The sequence below is a fragment of the Haliotis asinina genome, chromosome 7, assembly GCF_037392515.1.
Source record: "Haliotis asinina isolate JCU_RB_2024 chromosome 7, JCU_Hal_asi_v2, whole genome shotgun sequence".
Classification (NCBI taxonomy): Eukaryota; Metazoa; Mollusca; class Gastropoda; order Lepetellida; family Haliotidae; genus Haliotis; species Haliotis asinina.
In genome coordinates, this window is record NC_090286.1 from 54,695,656 (window position 1) to 54,715,228 (window position 19,573).

Below are 19,573 nucleotides of genomic sequence, written 5' to 3' on the forward strand. Positions count from 1 at the left end.
TAATCGGTTAGCATGTATTCTTTTTCGATGTACGATTTAATACAAATGCAACTTCCTGATTCGTGATATAAAGGAATAAGAATACTTCTCTGTTCATATATAGATCTGATTATAGTGGGTGACTTATTGTTTGTAATAGCTTTCAAAGTTCATTCAGTATATCCTGGTTATATGGTTCTAGGTTGTTCTCAGTAGAAACGTGAGTGTCAGATAATACGCAGTCCAATTTAGTTAACTAAGTAAAATACGCAAGGTATTATAGGCCTATTGGGTTTAAGCGATTCTTATGCATTCTTTTATTCCCAGATTTGTAATTAAGTCAGTAAGCGTGATTATTATTGTGTAGAATATGCAAATATTATCTGGAGCTTTGACTGTACACAACACAAAGAACTCACGAATACGTTGACATGTGGCCATAACATGAACGGTATGGATTTGGATTTGTTATTGTTTATAACACGACGTTTCTGGACTACCTCTTGACCCTTCACCACGTGCAATTGCCTGTTGAAGGAACAAGACGTAGCTTAGAAAATGCTAAAGAAGTTGTAAATACACGCTCTACGTTGTTATATAAGGTCAAGACGTGTAGAAGACGCAAAATCAACGCATCAGTGATCAGTAATCAATAAAGATCAATAAAGGTATACGACGCATTCTTTCATGGTGATTTCTTAACACCTGCCTTTGCATCGTGTCGCATGGTGACAATCACGGGATTGGTTGGTCCACACAAGCACAATTGCCATACTGAAATACTAGCTGTTACAACAAATACAAACGTATAACATACCCAGCCTTGTACAATCACTCTTTCCGTACGGATGCTGAAAGGGCTTCGCCACTTCACTCTATTGAGATATGTACGAGTAACATTCATGTTCATTCGAAGTTTCTGAACTACAATAAATATAGGATACATGAAGTAATGCACTCGTAGAAAGGAACAAGAGAAAATAAGAACAGTATATGAGTCAAAACACAAGCATGTTCATATGGCCAGGTAGGTGGTAGTTGATATGTTTTGTATATAGATATGTCATGTTATTTAGGTTGAGGTGTCGGGGTCGAGTTCTCCTGTGACCGCGTGTAGAAACCTTGGAGTCAACTTTGTGTGCAGACTCTTTCAGTGTTGTCACATCCCCTTATGTGTAGGCAGGGCTACATTAAATTTTTCAAACAACTGAGTATGTACTCCCATTTCTGTTTATGTAAAATTACCAAAACACGCCAAATCCAAATAATAATTTCCAAAATCAACAATGACATAATTTCACTTAACAATAACTTTTGACTCTGACTGTATTGAACCACTTTTAAATTCAAGACCATCCCAAACTAGTTTAAAAATGCTATTGACCTTGCCTGTACAATGAATTTGTCGAAGAAATACTAAATACTGGTCATCAGCGATCAGGTAGCGCAGCGCAATTACATTTGTTGGTCATTTTTAATGAAACAAACGTATCATATAGTGTATATTTTAGTGTACTATTGTTATGCCACGTCGAACAAGATGGATTTTATGCATATGTATGATGGCTTTAACTCAACTTTTCAAAAAATGGACATCATGTTAATTGACTGTCGTAATGTCATTAAATAGCATCTTGTGTTTTTCATTTAAATTGCAATACGGATGCATTCATGCATAGTTAGGTGTGAGACGGGATCATATGAGTACATTCAGGGTCAGCATGTACTTCCTTATTCTGTGCGGTCATCTCAACCCACCCGTTGTGAATACCAGGGTAAGTGATCATGTATAATAGTCAGCCAGGATACAACATGACAGCATTCACTGCCCTCGCACCCATTCAATGCTGTATGGTGATTGGGGAGAGTGCGGCGCTTCCCCTCAGAAATATCAGAACACAGAACAAGACATAGTTTGAATAGGGCGTTATACAACTGCACCAAGAAGACAGAGTGAGACTGATCTGTGTATCGTGTCATGCGAGACGGCCATAATTATATGTGACAGTACACTGCACAGTAACTGTGCAATCGGTTCAGACAATGTGACATGTATCTCGTATTTACGATAGGCAGATGTATCATCAAAATGACAACACTCAAAGACAGTATTGGGAAGTATTTGAGGGCTACACCGCCGTTTCAAAACATGGGAATGCTGAATGTCAAGTCACGAGAATAAAAATTTGAAATTTGCTCAGTTCCATATTGTGTATGGCCGCCCCACGCATTCATCACTGCCAAACACCGTCTCCTCGTCGACTGCTTGGTGCTTGTGAACACGTGGTCGGGGATTCTGCGCCATTGCTCTTGCAAGCCAGCGCCAAGTTCCTGCAAATTCTGAGGTTGGTTCCTAAGACCACGAAGCCTTTTTCCAAGTGCATCCTAAACGTGCTCTGTTGGATTAAGGTCAAGGGTCCTCGATGGTCAGTCGATGACGTTGATTGAAGCGTTTTGAAGGAAATTTCATGTCAACATCGCGGTATGCGGCCGAGTATTATCATGCTGGAACTGTAGACCAGGGCCACCAGCCGCCATGAAAGGAGCGAGTTCAGGGGTGAGGATCTGGTCGCGGTAAGCAACAGCTGTTAGGTTTCCACGGATGACCAGAAGTCGGGAACGGTTGTTCCCACAGAAAGTGCCCCACACCATGCAACTACCTCCCAGAATCTGTCGACTCCCTGTACACAACATTGGGCATACCGTTCGTGACGTCGTCTGCAGACTATGAAAACCGAGTCTGAGGGTAAACCTGGATTAATCGCGAAAGGCGACTCGATTGCAGTCTCTCTGGGTCCATCGGAGGTGACGTTGGGCCCACAGCAGGTGTTGACGTTGATGAAGCGACGTCAATATTGGCCCACGATATGGACGTCGAGAATGGGGACTGACAGCCCGCAACCGATTTCGAATGGTCTGTGAGGGCAGTCGACCTCTAAACATCTCAGTCCTGCCTCGTGTAGCCGGCAGAAATCTGTCTCGTAAGTGACGTAGGACGATTTGACGGTCTTCTGCTCGTGACGTCACACGTGGACGACCCGACCTTGGGCGATCAGAAGTGGTGCCAGTTTGTTGACGTAGATGGCCTCGCAAGTCATACACAGTACGCCAGCAGCATCCCATTGCTCTTGCGACGGCAATAACTGATCTGCCCGCTTGCAACATGCAAACAGCACGTTCACGTTGCACATTTCACAGTCATGGCATTTACAGTACCGTTAGAACTGTGGCTTAAAAGAGTTGGGGTTTTTTTCAATTTTTGAGGCCAATGAAAACACAGCAAATGAAGAAAAGTTCGATGCAACGATCACGTGATCGACCGCACGTGCAAAATCTGATTTGGCACTAACGTCATTTGCACGACGGGTTTGAGTGGGTTTTGCTAACGTTTTTCTAGAGTCGATCAGAGAAAGATCATTCATTATTTTTAGAAATTACATTTTGTGAAGTTTCTTTTTTGACTAAGTATATACATGACACTTGTCTTCCATGTCATGTGGACAAAGGACATTTTCTATTAATAAATGTTTTTCAGATACACTCCACCAACCTTTCTCCATCACAATCACGGCATTGACAATAGAGTGATCTTCGGCATAATCTTAGGACTATATACACAGACAAGACAGACAGACAGACAGACAGACAGACAGACAAACTGTATGCACTGTATACAACTCTTATTTACTCCAGATGCTACCATGAGAACCAGCTGAAACGGCCAGCTGATGACACTTCACTGCTGTGTCCGTATTCGATGTAAACGAGTGCAGACAGTAAAACCCCTTTGGTTTACTTTTGTGTTTACAATGTCGATAAACATCATGTGTTGGTCAATTTCCGGGTGTTATTGACGCCAAATGCATTCCCGTGCTTCAAATACTCAATAACACCCGGAAATTGGCCAACACATGATGTTTATCTCCTAACTCTACTTACAATGTATGTTTATCTAATTACAATGGAAGCTGTCAAAGCGGGCATAAAATCTCAGTCCCTTTGTGGCGTGTACATTTATCATCAGTTCTCCAATCCGGAACGTTGTCGAAATTAGATTATTTCTTCAGGCCTGATGACAGCCGGTTTAGACAGTTCCCACTGATCGATGTTATGTACTTCTAATGCAATTATTGAGAAGCAGCATGTTGCTATTGCATGTAAATATCGATTTCTCTTTACACCGTCTCTCATCACCCATATTTGCATGTATGCCTTCTGTTTATGTAAATTGTATATCTGTATTTTGTATTAAGAGGTGAGGCGTAAATAAAACATTGTCTGTCTGTCCGCCGCGAGGCTTTTAGTAACGTGCGCTGCATTGTCAGTCGATCAGCTGGTGTCAACATGGCAGCATCCACGTTTTGAAGATGAAATTGAAGCAAAACGTTCTAGCGCTGTTCCAAGGAACGACTCAACCGGCAATATTTTCGAATTGCAACATTTAAAATGTTAACATTGTGGTTACAGAAATTAAGGGTTTTAAGAAACTGAACACTTCCTTAGGTTGAACTTTGACTCGTGACCAGTACTCTGTGAACCGAGGCATCCTTGGGCACTGCTTGAGACAGTGAATATGTATTTACTTGTCACAATATACCAGCAATACTACGGCCTCATATATTGTACACAGAGCCATGGCGTAAGAAGCGACTCATTCACTCACTCACTCAATCAATTAATCAATCAATCACTCACTCACTCACTCGTTATAAGCTATATAACATGCGAGCGGTGACCAGCGATATAAGAGGTATACGGACTTCGACCATTAGGGGAAGGTCCATCATTCTTGGAAGTGTTTTATTAGCATGTTAAAACTGACACATGGCAATTATTTCTATTTCAAAACAATAAAATTGTACGTTTTGATAATCTTCATCGTGGCCATTACATTTCACGCGTAATAAATCAGAATGCCCCCGTGTGTATACCGTGTACTCACCCTCACTACGGTAGCTATTTAAATAAACATAGAGCCCGCAGAGTTTATATAAATAACTATAATGTCAGGGTGATTAATCTATACATGGCCTTCTGAAGTGCAGATACTAATTCATATTTCGTATGGGCACTGTACGCGTAAAATACTGGTACATTTTCCAAATTGTCTCACTAAGCAACGAAAGACGCAAGTGTCTCCGGATAAGGCTCATATAGAGCTCAAACATATACTGACCATATTGTCATGTTTCACTGATAAGATTACTCGAAATAATAACATTAGGACTGTTACGATGACATCAAATAATGACATCAGGTGTTCATAAAACTCGTGCAAACACGTCTCAGATGTTACTATATTCAGACATACATAACAAAGAATGTTAAACACAATTTGTTTATTTTTTTGTTCAGGAAGTAACAATGATGGTATCTTCAGATACAGAAGCCATCCTGCTCGAATCGTCCAGCGCAGCATCTGACCAGTCTGTAGCACGTGTAGTACCTGCACGAGAACACATTACAGGTAATGTGAAATATATTTACAACATGTCATGGTAAACCATAAACACAACAAATTACGGTGAAACACCTTTGTAACACGTAAGGGTGAAATCGCTCCTTGGCATCTTACGCATTTATCACTTGTGATGCATTACTCCAACCTTTTAGTGAGACGCGCCGCCACTGCGCAGTTACTGTGAAGTATAACAGGTTACATTGATGCACGACTACATAAATGTACGTCAAGGGATCAGATATCAAAATGTATCGAAATGCCATGTTACTGTCTATAGCCATTTAACAACGTTATTGGGGCAGTTGGGTAGCCTAGTGGTTCACTAGGATCGTCACATTGAAGATCTAGGTTCGATTCCCCATATGGGTACAGTGAATGAAGTGGAGTATTGCTTAAAACAGCGTAAATCCATCCTCACTCACTCACTCACTCACAACGTTACGAAGGGCATGTTAAGGTCAATCACTACATTAGTGACTAATCCAGCAAATTCTGTCATTAATGGACACATCGGAAGGATACTGCATTCGTTACAGTTTGAAGTACAATGTTAAGCTGCAGAAGTACAGTTACTACTACAACAGGTTATAGAGGTATCACTTCGAGTGACATTTTACAATACGGAATTTACAACAGTTTGTAAAGTACCATTAGTGTAACAAGTTAACTTGACACGACACGATGACATGCTGTTGAGTTTCTCTGGTGACTAGATCATGAAGAGGGTTCTTTCGGGATGAAAATGTGTATCTCACCTGGTACATTGCCTTCTAAAGAACCACCATCCACATCGAAACCTGGCGGAACAGGTTCTCGACACTGGGGTTCCCGAGCATGCCTGAGTGTTGCACGCCTCCGTCTCGCTTAATGGTGCACTGTCATACAGAGAGAATGCTAGCTATCGACTTGTATGTTTCAATAATACATTACGAACAGGTTTATATCTGCCTGATAATATGGAGTCTATGGTTTGAATAAATGATCCAAAGGCCCTGTTAGTGCCGTTAGGCGCATACATAACTGACTGCAATGTTTGTCTTAGTAATTCCTCCGCGTGTATTTGGACTTGTCTTTCCGTGGCAGTTATCATATTTAATATCTTTACAGTTAGATTTTTTGTTTACTTCGAATTTTATAAAATGTACTTGCAAGATATATTGACAAATACCTGCATGGAGGACGAATACATGTCCTTGTTCTGGTCCTGGTGCCACATCCGCCACACGTGCTGCTGCAGGCTGACCAAGCCGTCCAGTCCGATAGCACAGCTTAAAAGTTTATAACATAAACATTTGAACATGGTTAGGTCGGCTTCAGAAACCCCTTCCTCCACCCGTCGAGACAGCAGGTAACCTGTGCGTGTTATAAAGCCGACTACGTGATTAATTTGCATCCTATGTCAACTGCATGGATCAATCTCCGTAATGCCATCTACTGCATTGTCTGGTCTGACCCATATGCTGACTCACATAGCTCAAAGAAAACATGACAGGAAATTTGGGTTCGGGCCTTAAGGACAGACATAAATAAGCACCGTCAAAATCTTTATTACGTATGAAGGCCACAGGCTCATATACATATTAATATACATATTCTAAACAGGAATTAATTTCCGAACTAACGAGGAAACTATTCCTTAAATAATTAACATTCCTTTACAACGCAAATGCTATCTACTGTTCCTCTGAGGCTGGACCTGGCGCCACCTTGAAGATAAATTAATTTCTAAGAGTCTCATATGACATGGTGAATTATTCTGTGCATACATCATCAAAAGTCATTCAGAAAATCAAAGGTTTGCAAGAAAAACAAAAAAAACCCCACCTATTAAAACCACACTCCTTTTCTGACCACAGGTGCTCTGTGATAAGGGACTCGCTGATGCTTAAGTCAAGTTAATATCAAGGTTGAGAGATACAGCCAAGTAAACTCCCTGTATCTGCACACGTGTGTTTTAGTGACATGTAGGTATGGTTATCGATACCGATGAAACAGATCGATAATCGTAACTAAATATTGATTATCGATAAATACTGTACACGTATTTCAGAGCAAACATGGTAATTTAATATGTTTTTGCATGGATTATTAACAACACAAATATAATTTAATATAGTCCTAAAGGTGCATATTGTTTGTTTCTATTACAAAGTTTCATGTACGATATTATCGATATCGCAATTTCCATACTGCTAATAATAAAAAAATCCTCCGTATCGACGATATCTCCAATTATCGATCCGTTTAGCGATCTCTAGTGATCTTCACTACCAACTGGTCAGTTTTAGCCACATTACATTAGAGACACAGACCTCACAGTTGATTTCGCAGTCGTTTTAGTTTGACAGGGAGATGAAATTAACAAGATGGTAACTCACGGTAACACGTGTTGTTGACGAGTCTGTAGTTTCCGCAACAGCTCTGTGCTATCCGGTAGCATGTATTGCGTCTACGACTGAAACAAGTATTGCAGATAATGTTTACGGTTGTTCAGAAACGTCGAATCCAAGCAGACAAAAGACAATTGCAATAAAACTGATATTGTTATATGAACGTACGTTGTACAGCGATTGAAGCCCCAGAAGTTGCAATTGCCGGTGAAGACGCCTGGACAGTTGAATCTCTGTGTCTCCAAACACGGCTCTACGGAGTCATTGCCGGAACATCCTCCACAGGGTTCTGTAACAACATATGTTCTGGTCACAAACACACCACATCAGTAGGAGCTGCTAGATTACGATTTATACTTTACTGGGATTTTTTCAAAAATTGTGAATATCTGAATTTATGCTTGGCTTGGCAAAGGCTTCACATATATCGACAATATGATGCCATTCACAAACCGTCAAATAGCCTTTTTCCTTTAACTGATTCACATATCTGAAATAGAAGTATAGGAGATCAATGAGACCGAAACATTATTATCGTACATACCTTTATGTACGGACGGACATTCAGACTGCAAAATGTTTCTCCACAATACATGATATCACTTGCTCAGAAGTTGTTGGATCAAAGTTGCAGTATTCAATACTTTTGCAAAAGTTTTCATTAAGACCTTTTTTTATGGGAAGCAGTGGCCATTTCCAGGTCGACACATTTGTAATGACAATGATGACCGTTGCACAAGGCAGTGTTACTCGAAACGTAGACCCGTGAAGGTCCGCAGTAGAAAGGGTCTTCAGCAACCCATGCTTGCTACAAATGTCGACTACGCTTGCCGTAAAAGCCGATTAACGGGATCAGGTGGTCAGGTTCGCTGATTCGGTTGACATATGTTATCAGTTCCAATTACGCAGATCGATGCTCACGCTGTTGATCACTGGATTGTCTGGTCCTGACCCGATTATATTCATACCGTCGCCATATAGGTGGAATACTGCTGAGTGCGGTATAAAACTAAACTCACTCACTCATTTTGCCGTGTTCTATTTCCAGGTGAGCATATGACCTTCCTTGTCTTCATTAAGCAAACCTAATTTAGCTATTTTAAGTGAAACAAACATAAAATTAGCGCTAACAAATGGGTAAAAGTAAGTTATTGGCTAAACCAAACTGACAGGCAAGCATACACTTGACAGCTGGATTTTCCAAAACAGACGTCAGCAAAACTGAACTCGTTCCCGAACTGTTTTGGGATACCAAAAACAGTACCGTCGAAAACTCTTTACTAATTTGTGTCATTATCAGAAATTATCAAGGTGGATATTTTCGTATATACAGTCCGTTTAAACTATCAGTTGAAGAGGAAGCGTGGTTACATGGTGGCTTTCAATAAATTCAAATGTGCTGCATCGAGGGTAATTTTGATGATGTCACCACAATTTACTGAGCTTTTATTTTTTTGAACGACGTCAGCCTAACTCTCTATACCACTCTCCATCTGTTAGCCGTTCACAAGGAGGAAGCTTTCAGAATATTTCGTATGTAATGTGTACGTAAAAGCAGGAAGAGGGATTCTGTGTTGAAGCAATGCCTTCCAATACAAACATATATACGTAGCACTACAAATAGCACTTAGTGATATAAACTGACCTGTCCTGTACTCGAGGGCAAATCCATTTCGACTCAAACTGGAGTTGGCTTTGAACAGAATCAGACTTTCGTTCCCATGGGACCGGAAGTAATGTAAGGGGCGCTCTGAGCAACAGTATCTGGTAAAGTAAACAGTGTATTTTTATGTTTGTTTTTCGAGAGATGATCAGCATGTAAATTGTCATCTATTTTCTTATAACACATTTACATTAATTAGGGTCATAATTCGTTTTGAGTTGTAAAACACATATGTGTTTTAAAAACATTACGAAAATGTTCAGTGTTTTGTTAGGTTTGATATTTTATTGTCGAATCCATGTTGAAATATTTAAGAATAAAAGACAGATCAGACCCATGAAGGCCCCGGGGTAGAATATGTCTTCAGCAACTCATGCGTGCCATAAAAGGCGACTATGCTTGTCGTAAGAAGCAACTAACGGGATTGGGTGGTCAGGCTCGCTGACTTGGTTGACATATGTCATCGGTTCCCAATTGCGCAGATCGATGCTCATGTTGTTGATCACTGGATTGTCTGGTTCAGACTCGATTATTTACAGACCGCCGCCATATAGTTGGAATACTGCTGAGTGCGGCGTAAAACTCAGCTCAACTCACTCACTCACTCACTCACTTAAAACACAGATCATAATTAAGATGAAAGGAAATTCTGAGAGGCATACAGACCTTGGCCCGGTTCTGGCAAGATCAGTAAACCTGACTTCCACAAAGTCCATGCATGGACTTTGACAAGGAAATTCAAATGGCCCACTGAAGCGTATCGTAATGGCCGAGTCGTTGGGTGCCTAAATGAACAAACATTTAGTTGTGAAACATATTTTTCACATATTTCTTGTTCATACACTTAACTACCTCTCACAGCAGCGGTGCACCTTGTAAAGCAAACTGTGTACGTGATTGTAAACTTTAATATTTTAGCTTTACAATAGTAAGTTGTCAGAATATTACATTCGATTCAGTGTACGACTGATACAATGAAATATCAATATGAATAATATAAATACATTTATGGAGAGAAACATTGTGTTACCACTTGAATCCGGGTGTAGAGCGTTACGATCAAAAGATCATTAGGCTATCCCACCGCCACTTCTGTGGACAGGAATTGAACAGTATTTGTGGGCCATGGAACACATTTGCCAAACTTGGAATCACAGCCTGTATTCATGTTCGTTAAGGGGCGGTGGGGTAGCCTAGTGGTTAAAAAGTTCGATTCCCCTAATGGAAGCAATGCGTGAGGACCATTTCTGGTGTCCCCCGCCATGATATTGCTGGAATATAGCCAAAGACGGCGAACATTTCTCTATCGCTCAATTGTTTTAAAACTGAACCCTCTTGATTGACCAAAGGGATAAAATCGTCTCTCCAGAATACGCCCTTACCGTTATAAGCCAAGAACATTCAGAGAATGCCGTGTACCCCGTGGTGTTGTAACCAGGGGAGGTCAGCGTTTGCCACTGAGGTGTCGCCAACAAGGATGTCGAACTACAGTTAGCTGCAAATAGGAAATACAGAATAATACTTTTTAACTTGGAGGAACGTTTGGGGGATTTGAACGCAGACATGGCAAGGCTGACACACATATCTACATTATCACATAACAAATATGCCCATCTTGATTGAGTGCATTTTCTTGAATATTACGGATGAATGTAATTTATTCGTACAACCTTCTGAATAAAACATGTTGAACCATGAAATGTTCTGTTACTACGTTTTCTACGTTCAAAAGATTATAACCAACTCTTAAGCTCGATGTATCACTGGATTTTGTTATGCCCTTGCTATAAGATAAATAGCGAACTGTTTATACCACCATATTGGTATACCTATCCATCCCATCATAAATGCGTCTCATAAATGCTAACAACAAAGTTTGTTCCTATAACGAAGATATCACTGTTAAGTAGCCCCTGTATTCTATGTCAATATATCTTGCAGTGTATTGTTTGTGTATCTTATTATCCATAAGATATCAAGTGCACACATTAACTTGAATGATAAATGCTTAAACATAAACATCACCTACATCATCAATGCTCAACTCTAAGCGCCCATAGGAATCGGAGTGAGTGAGTTTAATTTACACCGCACTCAGCAATCTGCCGGCTATGTGACGGTGGACTGTAAATAATCGAGTCTGGACCAGACATTCCAGTGATCAACAGCACGAGCATCGACCTGCGCAATTGGGAACCGATGACATGTGCCAACCAAGTCAGCGAGTCTGACCACCCGATCCCGTTAGTCCCTTCTTACGACAAGCATAGTCGCCTTCTATGGCAAGCATGGGTTGCTGAAGGCCTATTCTACCAATGACCTTCACAGGTCCATAGGGATCGGAAGTAAGGCTAGTGGGGGCTTACTGAACAGCAACTACTTTCAAAGGGAAATGACATCCATCAGAGTTATCGAAATGTCTTTGGGGTGGACACACTTAGATGCATAGGAGTATCCCGTTTCCACTCCTATTGCGAGTTAGCAGTTACTATCGTTTCAAATGATCGCGATGCGAGTCTTACTATTCCTTCCCGGTTCCACCGACATGCAGTATCTGCCTGCCAGACCATCAGTGCACTTGCAGTAGGTGCAGTTCCTTGGGTCCCTGTAGCCATCCTTCATGCACATTGATGTCTCGAGCCCTCCTGAGCAACTGTCTGACTTGCCCACAGAACATGAGGACGTTAGTGCGGTCACATGTAGATATGATAAAAAAAGCAATGCCTAGTGGCATAGACACAAAATTTACAATCACTGCAGCTCTGATAATATTATCTAGGCTGTCATACAGACCCTGAAGCACAAGCACACACACATGCATAAACGCACACGCACACACAGGCACACACACACTTGTTCATTTCAGGGACTAGTTGTTAGTTTAAGGTTTATCGTCAGTATCCATCTAGTAGTTAAAATAGTTACACTGCTCTCAACTCCCAGCAACGCACAGACCAGTAATTACAACGTCTTCGTCTGAAAGGTAAGCATTGGAGTAACTTCTGTTTCAATATGTCCACGTCCATATGACCGCAGTAGTCCCTTCACCTCCAACCTTTTACTGACCCTTAAGATCAGGAACACAAGAGGTGAAAACGTGCTATTGTTTCGTATTACTGGTGATATTCTTAGAACAGTTCCAATGAGTAAATACTTCTGGACATGTCATTACGGTTCGACTGTCGTTACAAGTCACCATCAAGATCATGACTGATATATAGAGACATGATGTACCACCAAATTACCTGCGTGTAAAACATCGATCAGAAACCTGGCTGACATTTACTTCCAGATCCTCTGGTACAGCAATCCGTCAAGGTCTGTCTAGGCTGCTAGAGTCCCATCCGATACCACACCGTATTATTAATACAAATACTGTAGCCTCATCAGAACCATATTACAATAACCCACCTGAACAGTATAACAAATTTGCAAGTTTCACATCGTAGAAGGAGAGAGCTTTTCTGAATCCGAAAGTCCTGTCGACGTCAGGTTCCCTGCCGGAGATCGTTTTCTGTCCATTGCTGGAAAACATCTGCAATATGAAATTAATGTAAGCGTATGCATCTACAGGCGTAGGACACAAACCATAATCGGTGTTCTCATACATCACACACTATCACTATATTCCTGTTCTCTGCTGTGAGAAAGGAAATGAAAAACTTACAGCTTCAATGCTTTCAATACACCATCGTTCATAATGTTTTCTTTTGTGCCATGAAACAGTGAAAAGTACACTATTTTTTACATGTAACGGGGAACGAAAAAAATTAAGATTTTAAGATTGAACACACACATGTTGCATGTAACCGGACCTCATCTGTAAATGATTTTATAGAAATTTTACATGTCATGATCGAGAAATGTTGTACTGCCCTTCTAAAGTATTGTATTGTAACATGTGGCTGGTTGCTAGCATTTAAGCTTCACTTTGACGGACCTGTACAACACGCCGTGATCAGCTGTCTGTCGGTATGGGACGAGTGCTGGGATATAGTCGGAAAAGAACATTTCAGTGATCTCTCGGTGAAAATGTCTTATGAAAATGAAAACCGATTGGCTTTCTCGCTGTTATCTAAACCTATATCTACATGAATATATTTGTATGTTAATCCTTGTTTTGAACAGGTCGATATAGTTCATACTTGTGTGTATTTGGGTCTTCCTTTTCAATGGAGGCGGTTACGTACATTCTTGGGAAACAACCAGAAGAGCACAATGACACCTATATATACTATATGTTTAGCGGTTTTCTCTCTAACAGATCCTAAGACACACTGCATACTAATTTGTTTAAAGAACAACATGTAATGCATGTAGGTTGCTCCAGACAAACCGAGAGGCGAAGGAAAACTGATTGATGCCACTATGAACGTGCTGCTGTTAGTAGCCATGCCACTTACGAAAGCTCCGTAGTGCAACAGGGAGGAATAGTCGTAAGGTACTCCCAGTGTCACGATCCGTCTCCAGCTTGCCCTGAGGAACTTGTGGAGCTTGCCAGGACGCACATTGTTCCAGCTGAGCTCCACGTATCGGTCTCTATCTGGTCTTTGATGTTCTGGCACGAATCCCAAAGCATGACCAATCTCCCTGGCTACAATCCCTCTCTGAAACACGCACATTCCGTGTAGAGATAATCAGTTCGGTCGGAGGATAATGAGAGCATGGATCATTGTATTCATTAGTCATTCATTCAGTCAGTCAGACTGAACATTGCCAAAATCAGAATGTCTTTGCAGAAACGTTTTACTGTTGCTGAGAATAGAGCAATGACCTATCGATGAGAACATATCATTTACTGTCTACGAACGTAGAAATTGGCTTCGCATATTGTGGGGAATCAAACCTAATGACAAACGAATGCTGTTACCACCAGGCCACTCGACATAGCAACATAGCAACATACACCATACGCTTCATAATGTGGTAGGATTTAATGTTCCGCGAATCCTTAGGTACTTACGTATCCTCAATCATTTTTCAGTACTTTATCTCCCTTCGAGGATACAGCCCCGTGGTAATAATATTCCATTCCCAGCCTGTCATATACTACACGTACACACATCGTTATACCCAGAAATACCAAATACCGTAAGCAACATATGACATGGAATGACCCACAGACAGACCTGATTGCAGCCGGCACCAATGGATATCGTCTGAGGATAGGGCTTCATACCAAGGAAGGACCAGCATCTGGTGACGACCAATAACGACGTTTGCAACGAAAACATGAGCGTGGGGTTTCACAATCAAATGGTTATTATAGTGAAAAGATTACCAGAAATGCTGCTTGGCATTGCACATGATGAATACAGTATGCGCTTTGCAAAGCCATCATCATCTCCTTGGTGTCTGACATAGAGCATATTATGATTTAAGGCATGGTATTATCCTACAGAAGGAAATTATTATATTCATTGCTTCATTCATTGCTTCTACACAGCATGCAGAATACATTTGTATATATTTGTTGGAAGCAGATTTCTAGCAACATTTCTCTTAACATATAAACAGTCGGGTCTGGATTAAGAACAACAAGAAACAAATAGCGATTTGTGTTACGGGTTATGATGAAAGTCCATCAAACAGGCCATCGAAACTTTAACAACAAGAACACATTAAATATTAAAATATGAATAGGCAAAGTCGATTTTTCAGTGGACTGTTTATCCTTGGCGATCCTGGGAAAAGATATTTTAGTTCTCTTAGCGCTAAGTTAGTCGTAAGCGTCATACATTACTCACACTAACTTACGACTATCATAGCGCTAAGAGAGCTTCGAAAATCTAGGCCCTGGTCCTGATCGATCCTTAACATCGCCTGTTAGTTTTGTCCGGATGAGAAGTAATAACTTAGTTGACGTTTGATGGTCAGCTGCGGGCATGTCCACTACCTACCCATCACAGTCTCAATGAAAGTATTCTCCTCGCCATATTTTCGTGTATGGATAGATATGCTGCTTTTCATGAACGGTGGATAGCATCCATCATATGCATGTCGGTTGGTTTTGGCAACCATTTTTATCTGAAGTGTGAGAGCAAACTGGGTTGTGCCGTTACCACATGAGTGCGTGTCTCCGTGAGCAAGTTTTGGAATGTTTACAATGTGATACCCAACGTCACTGACCCAACTAGTCGCCTGAACACCATCTTTGATCCCGCGGCAGTGCCAACGTCTTGGAAGTCCAGGCACGTCTCGTTTTCCCAATAAGCTATGGCGTCCAGTATGATCTGTCTACTGTCTGGGACTGAAGAGTTGAAACATCGTCATTACACGCAGTCGGTCATATCACAAAATCTGACCTTCCGATTCATTTTAGGCCACAGAAAAATATAATAATATAATAGGGATATGAATAAAACTGCCAGTTTACAAATTTCGTAAAAAGTACCTACTTACTTCAAACCATTGACGATTGTACAAAGTTATATGTATATTTGTTCTTTAATGCGGTAGGGTAACCTAATGATTAAAGCGTTCGCTCATCACGCCGAGGACGCAGGTTAGATTCCCAACATGGGTACAACGTGTGAAGCCCATTCCCGGCGTCCCCAGGCGCGATATTCCTGGAATACTGGTAAAAGCGACGTCACGCCATACTCATAACTATCTTTATTGTCGCTATCCCGTGACGTAGGCTTGTCCTTAGAAAGTCTGTGGCAGATAAACTAGTCACTGATTTAATTAACAACAATCTATGCCAATATGAGTTCGTAGCATAGATTGCTGTGGACCAAGGGCCTCACATGTGTTCTAAATTCACTAAAAGGATACCTACACAAGTCGAAGTCGGATGTGATCTGGTAAGGAATCACAGTGCCAGGCCATCTTAACTCGAAGAGGGCTTTCCGCTTCCTTCTGGCCACAACTGAAGAAGAATTTCTCAGGAACTCAAGGATTGTAGGATCGTCATTCAGATCTTCCATTATAGCGTCAACATCAGCACGATCAAGAGGAATGTCGTCTGATGGGTCGAATATATTTTCGATTGCGATGCTCGTCTGGAAATGCCAACAGAGGACATGGATGCTAACATTGTTACCTGATATTAGCTGTCGCGTGTGTAAGTGGGGGAGAAAAACAGACATGTAACGGTATGCAACATGTTGACCCTGACTTATTGCTGAAGCTTGTGTAACATCGGAGGGTATGTCTAGAAAACCGTAGAAAGTGTTTACAATCAAAGTACATTAAATTTGCAGACAAAGTGTTCATGTATTTTCGTTTCGCGAACAAGTAGGTATAAACATGCCACTGAACATTGAACGTCTTTACTTGTCTACATTTAGAATGTCGATATATGAAATTGTGAAACACGTACATAGTCAATACTTCTGTGTAGAGGGTATTCTGTAACAAACAGTGGAGATTCTACAGATGATGTCACATAACTTGGCCGTTTTCTTCAGCTCTGTTATGATTGTATATTGGGAACCAGAAACAAGGATTCAAATAGTCTTACAAGCGTCAGTCCGAGGGCGTTTGCTATCCTTCCTTCGATTTCTGCCACTTTGCCCGCTATGTACAGAAGGTCCACGATCGATCTTCCTCGGATGATGCTGTCGAGGATCAGCTGGAAGATACGTTAAAGACCATGTAACATCATGCTGAAAAGGGATGCTAAGTTACGTAATAGTGAATGTGAAATCTTGTGGCTGAATTTTCATTTCATGGCCTTGTTTCACTTAAGTTTTGCCCGACGGCGTGTAAAGTTGCTCATACCATTGGTTGGTGTGTTCTGACTCGATTGCTTAACACTAAACATTTCAAAAGCGTTTTCACTTTATGAAATGCGATCTGGATGGTGTATAGTCTTTGAACGGCATTTTGATGTGATGCACGTGAAAGGTGACAATGTTAAGGATGCCAAAATCTGATGTGAGTTGTAAAAACTGGACCATTTCTCATGATCGACACAACCGTGAATGACTTTGTTAAGACACTGACAGAAGAAATCATAGAAAGATAACAGATCACTGATAACCCTTTTAGTCTTTAAAGTAGCAAAACGATATTTCTGTATTGTTTTTTGTAATTTAAATAAATAAACAAATAAATATTTAATTTACTGTTTGTCGCTGACGTTATACGTACCGCATCGTTAAACGTGAGTGTGAATCCCGTCATGTTGAGTGGCACACCCCCGAGTGTCAGCTGTACCCCGGTCAAGTTCATCATTGACCCCATGTTGATGTTCTGACCGACCATGCGAAGCATTTCCGTGCTCATTGTGACATTATCATCTTTATCTGCGGCTGCAGCACCACCCACCACCAACACCACAGACACCCATATGCTGCAGAACATCATTGTTCACTGGTGTACGCCCCACTGCTACTGATAGAAGAATCACATCCTATATATATGTGTGTGTGTGACGATCTCCTGAGCATTCACTGCCGTGACGAAATGTTTATCTCCATCTCCATAACTTTAAAAGCATAAAAACAACAATACACCGCAGTTTGTAAAGATTCGGTGATAAAGGTAGTGCATCCGGGTAAAGAGTTTATTGTGCAAATAATGTATATGTGGGCGTTTACTTTCAGCAGCTCAGCAGCCAATGATGTCCACCTGTTTCATAGTTCCTTCTGTGATTATGGAATGTTTGTCTCGAATTTTTATAACAGTTGAAATATTTTTTTTTTTATATTTCAATCCGTAACCACTGGGTATGAAATAGTACAATAAGGTGTATTGACAGAAATGGCATAAAATGTTGTGTAAACATGCAGGTAGTATTGCAGTTTTATTAAAGTTCAAACATACCGGACACAGTTGTACAGCAGTTAAACCATTCGGCCGTAGGTGAGAGAGTGACTGCAGAACATTATCATAAAATTATTTTGTAGGAAATTTTAAACCCCAGGTGTTGAGAAAACAATTTTTACAATCAGGGAATCATTGGTCCAGGCGGGGACATCGCACATACAATTCCACCCTCTTTAATATTGCATTTTGTTTACACGTTGCACATAATGAGAGGCCCCGGGTATTAATATTGAACATCTGAGTTTTAAAAGGTGTGTTTGAACTGATTAAATGTTTGTAAAGATCAAACGTGGGCTGTTGTTTATGTGTCTATGGTGGGATAAACATGGGAGTGTCTGATGCGCAATGCATACGCGGGGGTTTCAGAGAATATATGATCAACGCCGAAATTGTATTTACTCGTCTGTGTCCCAAACTAAAAGCTGCAATGACCTTGGAGATTACATAAGAATTTCAGTTGCAAGGAACGATACCTTACAGCACTTACACGACCTATAATATGGACGTGGTGTGTAGATGATTGGATCGGCCATTACTGCATGACAGCGTTAGGTTGTTGTTGCTGCGTCACGGGTGTCTGCACACGAAGCAGACCTTTGGGTTTCAAACTATGCACATGAAGCAGACCTTATTTTCCCTTTGATCTTCATCTACCTGGTATTTTAACTGATTGGTGTTTGTTTAGGGGCTTAACTATGAGATGCCCTAATTTGTTAATCATTTCCCTGAATGGTGTTCACCCATTATGAGTGATCCCTGAATAGTGCTCACCCAATTGCGTGTATCTGCTTTATAAAAGTCATTGTGTATTTATCTTAAGATGAAGTATCAATAATTCTCTGTTTCAAATTTATCTGTTTCCTTTATCCACATTCATAAATCACGTATTCAAGCATTCATGTAAAGCCTTGAACATAAAACACAGTCTGTGGTGTGCGCGCAAAGAAATATGGCTACTCTCAGTTCGCTCCAGATAGGTCCACCTACAAGATGCACCCTTGCACGACTGTCGGAAACATCCTCCTCCTCTCTTCTCATTCACCCAGCCCACTCGCTACTCACTCACTCGCTACTTGATCTGCAGGGTTCGACTGCAGTAAGGGGCACTAGTGCATTAAAATTAAAACGAACATGTTTATAAATATGTGAAATTGATTTGTGTACCATGAATAAAATGGAATAGAGGTTTTCTTTATTTTATAAATTCGCTGTCATGTATATGTGAATTTGCATTGAAAAGAAATAGATGCATTGTCACACATTGGATGCTCATACAGTAAACCCCGTGAAAGAGAAATTGATATG

General features: G+C 40.8%; 1 protein-coding gene across 1 annotated transcript; it reads right to left on the bottom strand.

Annotated features, from left to right (window-relative positions):
* Positions 1 to 5,303: 5,303 nt before the first annotated feature.
* Positions 5,304 to 17,952, bottom strand: LOC137291658 (zinc metalloproteinase nas-36-like). The gene is made up of 16 exons (XM_067823084.1): positions 17,591 to 17,952; positions 16,959 to 17,069; positions 16,275 to 16,497; positions 15,623 to 15,743; positions 14,623 to 14,689; positions 13,897 to 14,100; positions 12,905 to 13,028; positions 12,016 to 12,150; positions 10,876 to 10,988; positions 10,160 to 10,278; positions 9,476 to 9,594; positions 7,999 to 8,119; positions 7,819 to 7,895; positions 6,609 to 6,708; positions 6,196 to 6,315; positions 5,304 to 5,425 (listed from the first exon to the last, which is right to left on the bottom strand). The coding sequence occupies exons 1-16, from the start codon at positions 17,804 to 17,806 to the stop codon at positions 5,356 to 5,358; spliced, it is 2,040 nt and encodes a 679-aa protein (XP_067679185.1). The 5' UTR covers positions 17,807 to 17,952; the 3' UTR covers positions 5,304 to 5,355.
* Positions 17,953 to 19,573: the final 1,621 nt, after the last annotated feature.